Here is a 16,549-nt window from a genome sequence, read left to right on the forward strand (position 1 = left end):
GTCTCCTCCGTATTTGCCTGACATCTGCTACGCAGATATTTACAATTATCTTGTCTACACTAAATCAGCCTATTCTCACGAAAATATGAAAAACTTCAAGAGCTTGGAGGCTTATAAATACTTCGTTGCTGGTTGGGTGAAACAGGTCCTCGTCCACGAAAATTCGGCAGGAATCTATCTTGTGCTTGGAAAGGTGAGTTACGAAATTTTCAATTCAAAATCTTTTGTTATTGCTAACATCCACTGTCAAGTCTAATGTATTTCATGTCATTTTGTCACGTCTCTGAGGTCTTAACGTTTTGTGTGGATTCATGTCAGATCCTTTTATTTTATTTTGGTACTGGTGTGCCTTCATGAGTTAACTTTACTTCCTGCCCTTGCCAATCAGGCTGATCATGTCCACCTGTGACCCTCTGTATAAATAGCCTGCTTCTAACCTTGCCCAGTGTCGGTTTGTCTGCTATCCTGCCACGTCCTACGCCACGTCCTTGTGTAAGCCCCTTTTTGAGAACGATTCATGTTTTTGAACCAATGCCTTTTTTGTTTCTAGTGAAATCTACTCAGTTGATTGATGTCCAGCCGTTGCTGTGAATTTTTGTTGATTAATGTCCAGCCGTTGCTGTGAATTTTTGTTAACTTCCGTTTTTTGAACTTTATGAACTGGAAAATAAATCTTTGTTTGGATTGAACTGTCGAGCATTTGGGTCCTTTAGTGCATCCTTGTCACATTTGTCAATGGAGTTAGGGCTTTTAATGTTTATATGGTTTAGCGATAGCACTCTCACTACATACATATATAATATAATATGTAATAAATATGAAGTGTGATAGCACTACTCCAGATTGTCCCTAGTTGAATTTATTTTTTGGCTTTTGACCTCAATAGTGAAATTGTAAATTAATTGTATGACAACTGTCTTACTATCCCCTTATAATTATATATTTTCAGGTAGTTCATTCACAACGTCTGAGTGTATGTTGTCGGCGATTAGCCTAGCAATGATCTTAATTGTGGTTGTCAGCCCAAAACCCTCTAAATATATATTAAATGCATCTTACCAGATATAAAATGACTACTACATAATCTGTGGTAATCGTTTGGAGCCCAGTTTTCTCGTCGAATTGCAGCAGCCCATCTCACTCTCCTCTCTGGGTCTCTCGGAATCCGGTAGAACATCAGCGGAGTCACGAGTTCATCTGATTTAGTATGCAGCCCATTGAGGGGGAATTATTCACAACGAGGAAAACGCGAAGAAGAGTACCGAAAATATCATTGTTTTAGTCTCTCTACTCCAATATTTTTACAGGATATTCTTTTTATCTAAGTATTTTTCCCCAATAGCTAAATAAATGGCATGGTCATGACAAATAACAGTCTTGTGCTAAATGGAATATGAAATAATAAAAATGAATTCATTTAAGACAACATGGCAAAATTACTCCATAATGGTCAAAACTGTCAACGTCTTGCACCTTATTTTATGACACCTAAGTCGAGCTTATGTCATTTCCCTTCCCTGGCTTCGGAGAATGTAAACAAAACAAGACCAACAAACAGCTGGCCAACATGCTAACCCGAACCGAGTGATGTTTTAAATTCTTCGAAACGGAAAATCACACATAACTAGCCAGGAACTTTTCACATGAAGACTGGGTTGTCGATTGTCTTCGCCGATCGGCAACCCGCCCGGCAGCGAACAAGTTATAGCTCGTCGTTCCCCTGCTGAGGGCAGAGGGCTCGTTTGCGGGGAAGCGGCTGGACAATGACCGCTGGACAAACCAGCCGACGTCGGAGGAGCGTGTAGTTCCCAAATGGTTAACATGAATATGGAAAAATAATGCTTTGCTACACGGCGAAGTAGTAAACATCGGGAGACTCATAGGAGGGCGGCTGCAGTTGTTATGCAGGTAACATGACAATATGTTTATGAGGAGAGCTTTTTACGATTTTTATTCAGCCGTTTGAACTGTAATGGCAGTTAAGGATACGTTGTAGTAGACAATAGCATTTTAGCCATAGGCGGAGTTTGACTTTTTTGGCAGGGAGGGCAAAACATGTTGATGATCCCGAAACACGTTGTCAGCAATAAAATTAACTTACAAGATATATGCTCGGTTAGTAGCTTAGCCCATGCGCGTAAATACAGGCAGACGTCGTCCATTGAATATGGTACGCCCAGTTTGTGGCTCTGTTGTACAATTAGCATCTTTAGCGGGACAAAGTGAAACTCCACTCACCATTTTGGTGGTGCTCGCCAGTGTTTCATGGTCCACATCTTCAATCCTTGGTTCTCGCTCAGCAGTTGTCGCTTTGGAAAGCTTAGGTTTTAAAAAAATTACGTATATCCAGCTTGTTTATTCAGTCCTCAGGTGGTTTTGGCTAAGCAAAGCAAATGACTGTCTCTAAGGTGCAAGTCACATGATCTGTTCGAAAATTAATTTTTTGTTTTGTTTTGTTCGATTCATTCATTTTTGTTGTTTGTTTTAGTGCTTTAAAACTTTTATAAACAACATTTTACCGGCAAAGTCTTCATATATTGGAAAGCCAATTACATGCGATCGGGACATCCCTAGCTTTTACCCAAGATACGTGTAAAATTGAAACAAATACCTGTTAGCGAGCAACAGTCAGATAGTTTGCATGTCTGCTTCACACTCAGCTCAAATGTCAACTCCAGCCTGTGTAGAGTGTAAGCGCATCTCTGCGTGTGCTTCTCTGCCTTGTGCCAACATTCCTGCTTCCTCCAAGATTAAAATAAAGATGTACTTTGTATGTTAGACTTACTGAAGGCCCGAAATAAATTGTCCTTTTCATGATTGCAAATGGTTGTTTGGTTGGCTGTTGACTTGGTCCTTGTATTGCAACTTGCTGTTGCAATTTCAATACTGCGCAAGACTTAATTTAGCTTAAAATAAGAACTACAGTGGTACCTCTGCATACGAATTAAAATTCGTTCCAGGACATGGCTTGGCATTTTCCCATAAAAATACACGATAATTATATACAATAAAATATATAATAAATAATAATATATAATAAAAAAATTTAAAAAACATTACGCTAAATCCTTAATAAATACTGCAGGTATAATTACTGATAGCAATTACACATAGCAAAACAAATCAATTATCAATACAACTCGGAATAATATATAATACAGGTAATAATAATAATAAATAATGAAACGAATCGGGTTCTAATATGGCAGTTGTGTTTTGCATGCTGTTCCTGAATGCATCGTGTGACTGACGTGAGAGAGAGATTGGGGGGGCAGAAGAGTGTGAAGTTTTTACTTTCACTTTTCATATTCTGTTGTTGTTGGCGGGTGGTTGGGGGGGGTGTCGAGCCAATTCACTCACACGCACTCCATGCTGATATTTTTCTATCAGTTCCTTCCTAATTTCAATGGTAAGCATCCTTTTTCCATTTTTCACCGCCTTCCCCAACCTTCTTGGGACCCATGTTGATTTCTCTCCTAAGAAAATCCGGCATGCGTCCGCCTTGTGGGAAAACAATGAAATTGCGACGCTCTCTTAAATCGTTATTTTTCAAGCATGTTGTCATACCGTATTGGCCCGAATATGAGACGGCGTTTTTTGCATTTAAAAGGGACTGAAAAAGTGGGAGTCGTCTTATATTCGGGGGCTAGACATTATACCCATTCACGACTCTAGATAGCGCCAGATAGATCTCAGCTACTCTCAAGTTTAACCAGTTTTTCCTCATTCAGATTTGTTTCAAGACTACAGTTAGTTAGATTTCACTTTGATGGTAAATGCAGTTATCGCAATTTTGTTGTTTTATCACAATAGATTGGTTTATTTACATTTCAAAAACCAGAAGCCATTCATTTGGGAATGTGATTGCACTTTGGTTTACATATTTAAATGCTCAGTTATTAAGATTTGAACGAGGCAAAATAACATGCCCCCCCGTGAGTCATCACCTTATCGTGGTGGAGGGGTTTGCGTGTCTCAATGATCCTAGGAGCTATGTTGTCTGGGGCTTTCAGCCCCTGGTAGGGTCACCCATGGCAAACAGGTCCTAGGTGAGAGGCCAGACAAAGTATGGCTCAAAAAGACCCCTTATGATGAGTAACATTAATGAACCCCAGTTTCCCTTGCCCGGACGCGGGTTACCGGGGCCCCCCTCTGGAGCCAGGCCTGGAGGTGGGGCTCGAAGGAAAGCGTCTGGTGGCCGGGTCTGTCCCCATGGGGCCCGGCCGGGCTTAGCCCGAAAAGGCAACGTGGGTTCCCCTTCCCATGGGCTCACCACCTGTGGGAGGGGCCAAAGGGGTCGGGTGCGTAGGGAGTTGGGCGGCAGCCAAAGGCGGGGGCCTTGGCGGTCCGACCCCCAGCTGCTGAAGCTAACTCTTGGGACATGGAATGTCACCTCTCTGGCAGGGAAGGAGCCTGAGCTGGTGTGTGAGACAGAGAAGTTCCGACTAGATATAGTCGGACTCTCCTCCACACACAGCTTGGGTTCTGGTACCAATCCTCTCGAGAGGGGTTGGACTCTCTTCCACTCTGGAGTTGCCCATGGTGAGAGGCGCCGGGCAGGTGTGGGCATACTTATTGCCCCCCGGCTTGGCGCCTGTACGTTGGGGTTTACCCCGGTAGACGAGAGGGTAGCCTCCCTCCGCCTTCGGGTGGGGGGACGGGTTCTAACTGTTGTTTGTGCTTATGCACCGAACAGCAGTTCAGAATACCCACCCTTTTTGGAGTCCTTGGAGGGTGTGCTAGAGAGCGCCCCCTCTGGGGACTCCCTCGTTCTGCTGGGGGACTTCAACGCTCACGTGGGCAATGACAGTGAGACCTGGAGGGGCGTGATTGGGAGGAATGGCCCCCCCGATCAGAACCCGAGTGGTGTTCTGTTACTGGACTTCTGTGCTCGTCACGGTTTGTCTATAACGAACACCATGTTCAAACATAGGGGTGTCCATATGTGCACTTGGCACCAGGACACCCTAGGCCGCAGTTTGATGATCGACTTCGTGATCGTGTCATCGGACTTGCGGCCGCATGTTTTGGACACTCGGGTGAAGAGAGGGGCGGAGCTGTCAACTGATCACCACCTGGTGGTGTGTTGGCTCCGATGGCGGGGGAAGATGCTGGCCAGACCTGGCAGGCCCAAACGTATTGTGAGGGTCTGCTGGGAACGTCTGGCAGAATCCCCTGTCAGAAAGAGTTTCAACACCCACCTCTGGCAGAACTTCTCCCTTGTCCCGGGGGAGGTGGGGGACATTGAGTCCGAGTGGGCCATGTTCCGCACCTCCATTGTTGAGGCGGCCGATCAGAGCTGTGGCCGTAAGGTGGTTGGTGCCTGTCGTGGCGGCAATCCCCGAACCCGCTGGTGGACACCAGCGGTAAGGATTGCTGTCAAGCTGAAGAAGGAGGCCTATCGGGCCTTTTTGGCCTGTGGGACTCCGGAGGCAGCTGACAGGTACCGGCTGGCCAAGCGGACTGCGGCTTCGGCGGTCGCCGAGGCAAAAACCCGGACATGGGAGGAGTTCGGCGAGGCCATGGAAAACGACTTCCGGACGGCTCCGAGGAAATTCTGGTCCACCATCCGGCGCCTGAGGAGGGGAAAGCAGTGCACCATTAACACTGTGTATAGTGAAGATGGTGTATTGCTGACCTTGACTCAGGACGTCGTGAGCCGGTGGGGAGAATACTTCGAGGCCCTCCTCAATTCCACCGACACGTCTTCCCTTGAGGAAGCAGAGTCTGGGGACTCCGTGGTGGGCTCTTCGATCTCTGGGGTTGAAGTCACTGAGGCGGTTGTAAAGCTCCTCGGTGGCAAGGCTCCGGGGGTAGATGAGATCCGCCCGGAGTTCCTGAAGGCTCTGGATGTTGTAGGGGTGTCGTGACTGACACGTCTCTACAACATCGCGTGGACATCGGGGACAGTGCCTCTGGATTGGCAGACCGGGGTGGTGGTCCCCCTTTATAAGAAGGGGGACCGGAGGGTGTGTTCCAATTATAGAGGGATCACACTCCTCAGCCTCCCTGGTAAGGTCTATTCAGGGGTGCTGGAGAGGAGAGTCCGCCGAGAAGTCGAATCTCAGATTCAGGAGGAGCAGTGTGGTTTTCGTCCCGGCTGTGGAACAGTGGACCAGCTCTACACCCTCGGCAGGGTCCTCGAGGGTGCATGGGAGTTCGCCCGATCAGTCTACATGTGTTTTGTGGATCTGGAGAAGGCGTTCGACCGTGTGCCTCGGGGAGTCCTGTGGGGGGTGCTCCGGGAGTACGGGGTGCCGAGCCCCTTGGTAAGGGCTGTTCGGTCCCTGTACGACCGGTGTCAGAGTTTGGTCCGCATTGCCGGCAGTAAGTCGAATTCGTTCCCAGTGAGGGTTGGACTCCGCCAAGGCTGCCCTTTGTCACCGATTTTGTTCATAATTTTTATGGACAGAATTTCTAGGCGCAGCCGAAGCGTTGAGGGGGTCCGGTTTGGTGACCTCAGCATTGAATCTCTGCTTTTTGCAGATGATTTAGTGCTGTTGGCTTCATCAAGCCGTGACCTCCAACTCTCACTGGAGCGGTTCGCAGCTGAGTGTGAAGCGGTTGGGATGAAGATCAGCACCTCCAAATCCGAGACCATGGTCCTCAGTCGGAAAAGGGTGGAGTGCCCTCTCCGGGTCGGGATGAGATCCTGCCCCAAGTGGAGGAGTTCAAGTATCTTGGGGTCTTGTTCACGAGTGACGGTAGGAGGGAGCGGGAGATCGACAGGCGAATCGGTGCGGCGTCTGCAGTAATGCGGACTCTGCACCGGTCCGTAGTGGTGAAGAAGGAGCTGAGCCGAAAGGCAAAGCTCTCGATTTACCAGTCGATCTACGTTCCTACCCTCACCTATGGTCACGAGCTTTGGGTCGTGACCGAAAGAACAAGATCCCGGATACAAGCGGCCGAAATGAGTTTCCTCCGCAGGGTGTCCGGGCTCTCCCTTAGAGATAGGGTAAGAAGCTCGGTCATCCGGGAGGGACTCGGCGTCGAGCCGCTACTCCTCCGCGTAGAGAGGAGCCAGCTGAGGTGGCTCGGGCATCTGGTTCGGATGCCTCCCGGACGCCTCCCTGGAGAGGTGTTCCGGGCATGTCCCACCGGCGGGAGGCCCCGGGGACGACCCAGGACACGCTGGAGAGACTATGTCTCTCGGCTGGCCTGGGAACGCCTTGGGATCCCGCCGGAGGAGCTGGTTGAAGTGGCTGGGGAGAGGAAAGTCTGGGCTTCCCTGTTAAAGCTGCTGCCCCCGCGACCCGACCCCGGAACAAGCGGAAGATAATGGATGGATGGATGGAAAATAACATGCTTTTTCTCTCAAATATATTGTTATAATCATTTGTTTCAGATGCACTGTAATTATTTTCTGTATAAAAATTAATTTGGTGTTCAAAAAGTCTTTTTTTCAAACTTGAGTCTTGAAAAAGAGGGGGTCGTCTTATAATCAGGGCCGTCTTATATTCGGGCCAATACCGTATGTCTAGACAAATGGCAAGTCAAATTTTACGTCAGATGTCGAAAAGGATCGTTCATCTATGCGATCGTATGTCGAGGTACCACTGTGCTTGAAATCTGTAGACATAAAAAAGAGAGAAACATAAAACAAGGCGTGTTTGCTTATTTTAATAAATCGTGCCAAGAAAATCTTCCTGTTCTTTTGAAAAATAACATTTAATAATACTGTATATTGTTGTTGGTTTTTGTTTTCAAGTTTAACAGTGTACAGCAGTGGCGGATGCTGGTCGTTCAGTGAAGGAAAGCTCAAAGTGTGTCCGCTAGGGTTGTTCCGATCATGTTTTTTTGCTCCCGATCGTTTTAGTTTGAGTATCTGCCGATCCCGATATTTCCCGATCGATTGCTTTTTTTTTGCTGCCGATTCAATTCCAATCATTCCCGATAATTTTTCCTGATCATATCCATTTTGGCAATGCATTAAGAAAAAAATGAATAAAACTCGGACTGTACTGTACTGTACTTGTTTATTATGACAATAAATCCTCAAGATGGCATCTACATTATTAACATTCTTTCTGTGAGAGGGATCCGCGGATAGAAAGACTTTTGACTTTGTATATTGTGACTAAATATTGCCATCTAGTGTATTTGTTGAGCTTTCAGTAAATGATACTGTAGCCATGTCTAAATGCATGATGGGAAGTGGAACCATGACTGTGCGTAGTGTTACCAATTGATATAGCTTCTCTGCATTGGGAAATAATATAAGGTGTTAAGAAAAAGATCAATTGCTACCTTGCTTCCCCACATTGCTTCCCATGATATTTCTAATCATAGGGAGAGGGATTGTAAGGCTTTAGCCAATTAAAAAAAGGCTCCAAAGGCTGCCAAAATTCACTCTACTCATTTTACTTTGCCTTTTATCTCTCTAAATGGGTAAAACGGCACCATTACAGATTGAGCGCGACAATGCGTGAGTGGGTCGTGCAATGCATGCATTAATTGCATTAAATATTTAAGGTGATACATTTTTTAAAAATTAATTACCGCCGTTATCAGGATAAATTTGATAACCCTACCTTAAGCCTAAAGACTCTGGATGAGTGTAACATATTATGTCTGTAACGTTAAATACAATTAGAAAATGATTTAATTAAAAAATATATATATATATTAAAAAAGGGTACGGCCGATATTTTTTTGCCGATTCCGATACTTTGAAAATGAAGTGATCGGACCCGATCGATCGAGATGCCGACATCTCTAGTGTCCGCCAGTGAGTCCTTTGTGACGGTGGAGGGGCTCAGCCGCACCCGCTGCTTGGTAGGGAAAGAAACTGGAGTGCCAGAAGTCAAGTCTCCAAACAGAAGGAAAAAGGGAATCGGCCTTAGACCGATCATGCAATTATCATGCAGAAAAGTAGACTGTCCAGTCCAGCCGAGCCGCGCCCACTACCCATAGACCAACAGAGACACAAGCGTTTGATTTAGCCAATGTCTTGTTTCGCAGTAGTGGAAAAGTGCACTCTCAACTCTGGGTACCCACAGTGTCCACACTGTTGAAAGGACTGTGAAGAAGGGGGAATGAACAAAAAGTAAGCCGCGTCATAATCAGTGAAAATAAGCTAATTCTGAATAAAAGTTGAGCGTGTTGTAGCACATATTTAGTCAAAGACATGTACGCACAACAGCATTTTGGGGGAAGTTGAGTTTCCCATGCAGTCTTAGAGCAATCGCCACACACTATAGTTGTACTCTCTAATAGTACTAACATGGTACAGATTCAGGATCACCATGGATGCAGTAGCCCTATCTATTCCGCTCTTCAGTGAGTGGATGTTAGGGAAGGAAACGTTGTCATGAGGAGCAACTCTTTGGGGTTTTATGCGCTGCTTCACATAGGTGGGTGTCAGGGGATGCATTTGGCATTTGGAGGCATTGTTGCCATGGGTGGTGTGTCTGCGAGCCACCAGGTGGGTTCTATGCCTCCGTTCACGGAAAATTCCAACATTTCTGTTTCTTCCACTGGGAAATGGTCCTCATTTGCTATTCACATAGCAGCTGATACAAAAGCAAGTCTCAGCATCACATAACTCGATATCAAATGGCTGAAGGATTTCCACTTGAATCACATTTATTAACATGCAAATGCCTAAATCAATTCTCGATTTGGTTTCTGAACCTGTTTTTGGTTGCTGACCCTTCCCCGATAGCAGGTGACTGTGCACTGGATCCAGTGTCAGCTCGCCAGATCCGCATAACAATCACGTCTGCTGAATGCCAGTACTGGCCGGGATCATCAATCTGACAGTCTAAATCAGGGGTCCCCAAACTACGGCCCGCCTCCACATTTGGTCCGGCGCCCTGAACAATACCAGAGAGCATTTAGATTTTTTTTTTTTTTTCTCAGTAGTATTATTTATTTCCTGGCCTTTTTCTGTGAAGAACTCAGAGAGGGTTATTTGCAGTGCTGGGAATCTTTGGGCACCTAACGATTCGATTACGATTACGATTCAGAGGCTCCGATTCGATTATAAAACGATTATTGATGCACCCACCCTCCTTTTTTTTTATTTATTTTTTTTAAATTAAATGTTTTGTACATTAGTTCCAAAATTGTTCAAAAATCCTCTCAGGCTAAACCAAACTACTATTTCAGTATCAAGTTAACATATAGCAGTAAACAAATATACAAAAATAACAGTAAATAAAAAACTCCAGTCCCCATTCTGTAACAGCAGCTTTAAACTACATTCAATTAATTTAATGTTGTGAATCAACTGTTAAAGTTGTTAAAATTGCTCCCGTTATTCCATAATTTCCCTTTTGTCTACTTTCGACATGTGAACGTTTTAAAACTATTTTTAAGATAGATTCAAGTCAATATTTTACCGATTTAGGAGTATTTTAGATAAAAAGTTAATTAGGTTTGCTTGGAAGGTTCGCTACAACAGCCTTGCAGGGAAGTGTACTGCTTTAAGATGGCGGCCGTTTACTAACGCACGCATCTAGCTTTTTGTAGATGTGCTGCTCACGCAACCGAATCAATGGTGCATCTAGTCCTATATAAATGATATCTACCATTACATTATGTGGATGACGTACTTTATAGACCCTACTCACCTACGTCACAAAATGACGTGTCGCTGTATCCGGCCGCCATATTGTACCTATTTTTATAGACCTATTCCCATTGTTTTCAATTAGTCGTGCAAGTTATACAGCAATTCATGGAAGCCCCGGTGTTATCTGACGCCGTAAACTCATTGGATGCGTTGCATAAAAGGCGTTACGTGGAAAAGCTTCAGTTTATCCATTCGCCAGATCCGTATTTGATGCCTAAATCGATATTTTTCGACCCGCTGCCTTCGCCCTCTCTGCCTGACATCTGCTAGCCTGATATCTACAACTATCTTTTCCACAGAAACTCGGCCTATTCTCACGAAACTTTGAAAAACATTAAGAGCAGCACTCGAAGCAACATTACCCTGTGTGATTTCTAAAATGGCGACAATCAAAAAAAGAAAAAAGTTGACTGCGATGGCCGACGCTTCAAGGATAGGTGGATATTGGACTATTTCTTCAATAAAACACGCAACAACGGTGTCTGCCTCATTTGCAAAGAGACAGTCGCTGTTTTCAAAGAATTCGATGTGCGCGATAATAACAAGACACGCTGACATGTACGACAACATTACAGGAAAGATACGCAGCGAGAAATTATAGCAACTTGAAGCTAGCACAGCAGCAGTATTTCGCAAGAGCCCGAGTGTCGAAAGAGAACGCCACAAAGACGAGACTGTTGAAATTATGTATTTAAAAAAATAATAATAAAGCAAATGTGACACACAGAAGGGCTTGCTAACATTTCTTTAAATGTATTGTTCTACGTAAATCAGCCCAGGTAGCCCCCCACATTTTTACCACACCAAATCAGGCCCCCTTTGCAAAAAGTTTGGACACCCCTGTTTAAGCGATGATCCGTAGACGAGGCAAGCTTCTTTCACTTGTTACCAACTAAATATTATTCAAAAAATAAAGATGGTGGAACAAATAAGCATCTTGAATTTGAAACTGTGTTGTCGGCGATTAGCCTAGCAATGATCTTAATTGTGGTTGTCAGCCCCAAACCCTCTAAATATAGATTAAATGCATCTTACCAGATATAAAATGACTACTACATAATCTGTGGTAGTTGTTTGGAGCCTAGTTTTCTCGTCGAATTGCAGCAGTCCATCTTGCTCTACTCTCCGGGTCTCTCGGAATACGGTAAAACTTCCAAGTCTCCCCGTCTATCTTCTCTGTTTTTGCAACCGACCGCCACACACGCCTTCACCATTTTGATTATTAATGTTAACGAGCAGAAAAACACGCCATAATAGGAGGAATTTACGAAGCGGTAATGCATTAACATGACGAGTATACGGACAACATGGCGCGGGGGCGTGGCAGTGACGTCACGTGAGTAGGGTCTATAGCAGCTTTTCGGCAGCAGTCAGATATGTTGTTGTGTTTTTTTATCTCGTGGCATGAGTTGAGCTAGAGCCGTGAGTTGAGCATTGGCATTACCCGAGGGGCCGGGTAATGAGAAGCATGATGTTTAGCTACTCTCGCTCCGTTCCTCATTGACCGCGCGGCGCGCTGAGTGTGTTGTACTTCCGCTTTACTTGGCATATTTCAATAATCGGAATTTGGATGTTTGTGAATCGTTCTCGAATCTTCCACGGCCGAATCGCGAATAATCTAAGAATCGGAAATTTTGCACACCTCTAGTTATTTGGTTATTATCTATTTAATTAATGGTGTTATTATTATTTATTGCTTTTTATTTTATTTACTTTTGTTCCGTGAAGAATCCAGAAAGGGTTATTTGATTGTGGCTTTCTGAAAAACAATACAATTTTACATTTAGGCACTCCTGCAATCGTCCCACTTTTTCTGTTACAAACTGACCCCGGCCCCTCATCAGAGAAGGGAAAAGTTATGTGGCCCTCACAGGAAAAAGTTTGGAGACCCCTGGTCTAAATGATAGGTTACGCAATGTTCTGGGGCGGACCGTGCAGACTGAACGCGCTAAAAATCTGAAATTTAACGGTCGACGTGTGACGTCAGAACAACGTGCACCCTGAAGGTGGGCATCCATTGTAACACTAAACAGGAGAACATGCATGATTCAGGACACGTGATCTTGGCGTACTGAAATTGTTATGGAAAGTGCTGTATTCAAAGTCATGATTGCGTTTTGAAGTCACTTCTTGACTGCTTAACAAGTTATTCGATCAAGCGTTAATTTCTTAGGGCCTCCGCCCCTCCCTCCTGAGACCCTTAGAGTGTTTGTTGCCAAAAAGCTCAATCTTGGTCTCATCTGCCAAAAGCACACGGTCCCAGTTGAAGCCTGGGACCGTGTGCTTTGGTCAGATGAGACCAAACCGTGGGTCTGGCCGTGCCACGAAAGATGCGCATGTTGAAAAGGACCTCATACCAACTGTGAAGTATGGGGGTGGGTCAGTGATGCTGTGGGGCTGTTTCGCTTCCAAAGGCCCTGGGAACCTTGTTAGGGTGCATGGCATCATGAATGCTTTGAAATACCAGGACATTTTAAATCAAAATCTGTTGCCCTCTGCCCGAAAGCTGAAGATGGGTCGTCACTGGGTCTTTCAGCAAGACAATGACCCTAAACATATGGCCAAATCTACACAGAAATGGTTCACCAAACACAATATCAAGCTCCTCCCATGGCCATCTCAGTCCCCAGACCTTGTTTTGTTGGCAGAAGGGGGTTATACAAAGTATTAACACCAGGGGTGCTAATAATTATGACTCACATTATTTGATGTCTATGTGGGATTTTTTTCCCCACTGAATAAATGCACTTGTATTAAAGGTTGGATTTTTCTCTTTTTTTTCCATTAAGGTCCCATATTATTTGAATTACAAAAAAAAAAAAAAAAAAATTTATTAGAAGCTAAAAAAAAACATCTTAACCAGGGGTGCCAAAAATTATGGAGGTCCCTGTATTTTGCTATGTGGGTTACTTCGGGAGAGACTGACATTCTGTTTAAGTTAGTGGTAATTCATAAGTACAATGCACAGTTCTTCTATAGGTACTAATTGTATTTCCATCTGGATTCTAGGCATGAAATATTATTTCCTCCAGAAGCAAAGAACCACGCAGCTGGAATGCAGAACGCAACGGGAGCAGGAATAATGGATGATGTTGGCAGTCAGACAAGGCCAGCACATAGGGATAGATGGTCGGACATATGTTCGCTATAATCCCGCCACTGTGGATTATGTCAATAGAAAAAGCCATCTGACTGAATTTAGCCTCTAAATTCTAATGCTGTGTTTGTAGCGGGAAATTCATATTGGCTGAAAAGCCATTAGAATTTAAATAGGGCATGTGTTTTTTTGATACCAAAACACTTTCCAGAAAGACAGACATTTCATTATTTCATTTCAATACTGATGGCTGGTCCAAATATAGCAAACAGACAGAATTCCATTGATGCCTTCTGTGACGTGAGCGAGACATTCATCACAGTCCACTCTCCCCGAGTCGTGATCGCCCCCACAGGCGTGTGACGTGCATGACCCGCCTCCGTATGCCTTCCACGGTAACCACATGGGGCTTCATCATGATCCTCATCATCTTCTTCCTCATCCTCACAGGCAACAGCCAGACCCAGACTGTTCTTCCCACCGCGTCTTGTCACGCAACTAGTCGGTTATGGACATCCTCGTGGGGCTCTGAGCGCCCAGGCTGGAATCATGCCCACTGTCCTGCACAGTGGAAGCGGGAAACTTTCTTTTGGCTCTTTGCTGCACCTGCACCGATGTCTGTTTTCTCAGGTGAGGGGGAGCCTAACCTCCGCCAAGGGGATTTGAATGTGGTTTATGCTTTCAACGGCGTTTGTGTGCAACTCCCCTGCACTTTTTAATATCAGCATATAGTTTTAATGCTTAATTGGTGATGTTTTAATGTTAAAATCCTCACACTGTAAAATCAAAATGAATATGAACGTAATGTCAGATGTCAAAATAGGCACAATTTTATGATACTTTTAATGTTAAAAAACCATATGTATGTTAGCGTTTTGCAAATGTAGTCATGTAAACATTGAATGGATGTTAGTAGAAAGTAAAGATGGGGTCCGATCACGTCATTTTCAAAGTATCGGAATCGGCAAAATAATATCTGACATGCCTTTTTTTAATATAATGTATATATTAGGGCTGTCAAACGATTAAAATTTTTAATCGAGTTAATTACAGCTTAAAAATTAATTAATCGTAATTAATCGCAATTAATCGCAATTCAAACCGTCTATAAAATATGCCATATTTTTCTGTAAATTATATATATATTCTGTAAAATAAATTGTTGGAATGGAAAGATAAGACACAAGATGGATATATACATTCAACATACGGTACATAAGGACTGTAGTGGGCATTTCACTCTACTGTCATTTAAATCTGTCTATGCTATCCTCACTCCGAAGCGTCTACTTTTTCCAAAGCTAGACAGCTAGTGAACGACGCCTTAATAATTCTTCTTCCTTTTTCATCTGATTTATTAATAAAATGGCCTCAAACCATTGTCCTCTTTAGACAGTCGTAAAACTACAAAATAAAAGTACACAAGCATTGCATTAGCAACAACGTTAGCTTAGCACGCTATACAGGTTCACTAAACATAAACAAAAAGCGTCTCATACAAAATATAGAACATTTCGCTTACTAACATAATATGCACATTCTTTACAACAACCATACTTACGGACAAATCTTGTCCAAGGATCATATAAGCACAACATTATCAGCCCGAGACGTCGTGCAGCCATAATGAACTGGTAAGAAAACAATAAACCATGTCGCAAAGCGACCACAAGAGTTCGCTGTTGGACAGCATAAAAAGCCTTGCTGTAAAACTTACCAAAAGGCAGAATACTTTCTGAGCGGGACATGTGCGTTAATTGCGTCAAATATTTTAACGTGATTAATTTAAAAAATTAATTACCGCGCGTTAACGCGATAATTTTGACAGCCCTAGTATATATATTTTTTAATTAAATCGTTTTCTAATTGTATTTAACGTTACAGACAAAATGTCTTACATTCATCCAGAGTCTTTAATTTTGGCTTAAAGTAGGGCTATCAAATTTATCGCGTAAAAGGCAGTAATTAATTTTTTTTTAAATTAATCACGTTAAAATATTTAACGCAATTAACGCATGCGCTGCACGACCCACTCACGCATTGTCGCATTCAATCTATAATGGCGCCGTTTTACCGATATATAGAGCTAACAGGCAAAGTAAAATGAGTAGAGAGAATTTTGGCAGTCTTTGGAGCCTCTTTTTAATTGGCTAAAGCCTTAAATTCCCTCTCTCAACAATTAGAAATATCGTGGGAAGCAATGTGGGGAAAAAACCTATGTTACTTCCCAACGCAAAGAAGATATATCAATTGGTGCCACTACGCACAGTCATGGTTGCACTTCCCATCATGCATTTGGGCAGAACAGTTAAATGGCTACAGTATCATTTACTGAAAGCTCAACAAATACACTAGATGGCAATATTTAGTCACAATATACAAAGTCACATTTATCCTTTAAGAATTACACGTCTTTCTATCCGTGGATCCCTCTCACAGAAAGAATATTAATAATGTAAATGCCATCTTGAGGATTTATTGTCATAATAAACAAATACAGTACTTTTGTACAGTATGTCAAATGTATATATCCGTCCGAGTTTTATTCATTTTTTCTTAATGCATTGCCAAAATGTATATGATCGGGAAAAATTATTGGGAATGATTGGAATTGAATCGGGAGCAAAAAAGTAGGGGTGTAACGGTACACAAAAATCTCGGTTCGGTACGCACCTCGGTTTTGAGGTCACGGTTCGGTTCATTTTCAGTACAGTAAAAACACAAAATGGAAAATATAAATGTACTAGTTGTTTATTACACACCTTTGTGCTTTCAACAACAGGAACATAAGCCTATACAAAGCTAGAATTCTGCTCAAAAAGTAGCGGGCATTGAAAGATAATCCAACAACAATTTGCCTTTCAGACCCCGCGTAT

At 43.5% G+C, this 16,549-nt stretch overlaps 2 protein-coding genes across 6 annotated transcripts in view; one reads left to right on the plus strand and one right to left on the minus strand.

The window, feature by feature from the left end:
- Positions 1-16,549, minus strand: part of LOC130926649 (rho guanine nucleotide exchange factor 7-like) — a 157,711-nt gene that overhangs the window by 69,695 nt on the left and 71,467 nt on the right. The gene's annotated exons all lie outside the window — the stretch shown is intronic.
- Positions 464-16,549, plus strand: part of aff3 (AF4/FMR2 family, member 3) — an 82,168-nt gene continuing 66,082 nt past the window's right edge. The window contains exons 1-2 of the mRNA XM_057851669.1: positions 464-492; positions 14,124-14,303. Of these exons, the coding sequence (XP_057707652.1) occupies positions 14,223-14,303 (81 nt within the window). The 5' untranslated portion in view covers positions 464-492; positions 14,124-14,222. The remainder of the gene's footprint in view (positions 493-14,123; positions 14,304-16,549) is intronic.

The sequence above is a fragment of the Corythoichthys intestinalis genome, chromosome 12, assembly GCF_030265065.1.
Source record: "Corythoichthys intestinalis isolate RoL2023-P3 chromosome 12, ASM3026506v1, whole genome shotgun sequence".
Lineage (NCBI taxonomy): Eukaryota > Metazoa > Chordata > Actinopteri > Syngnathiformes > Syngnathidae > Corythoichthys > Corythoichthys intestinalis.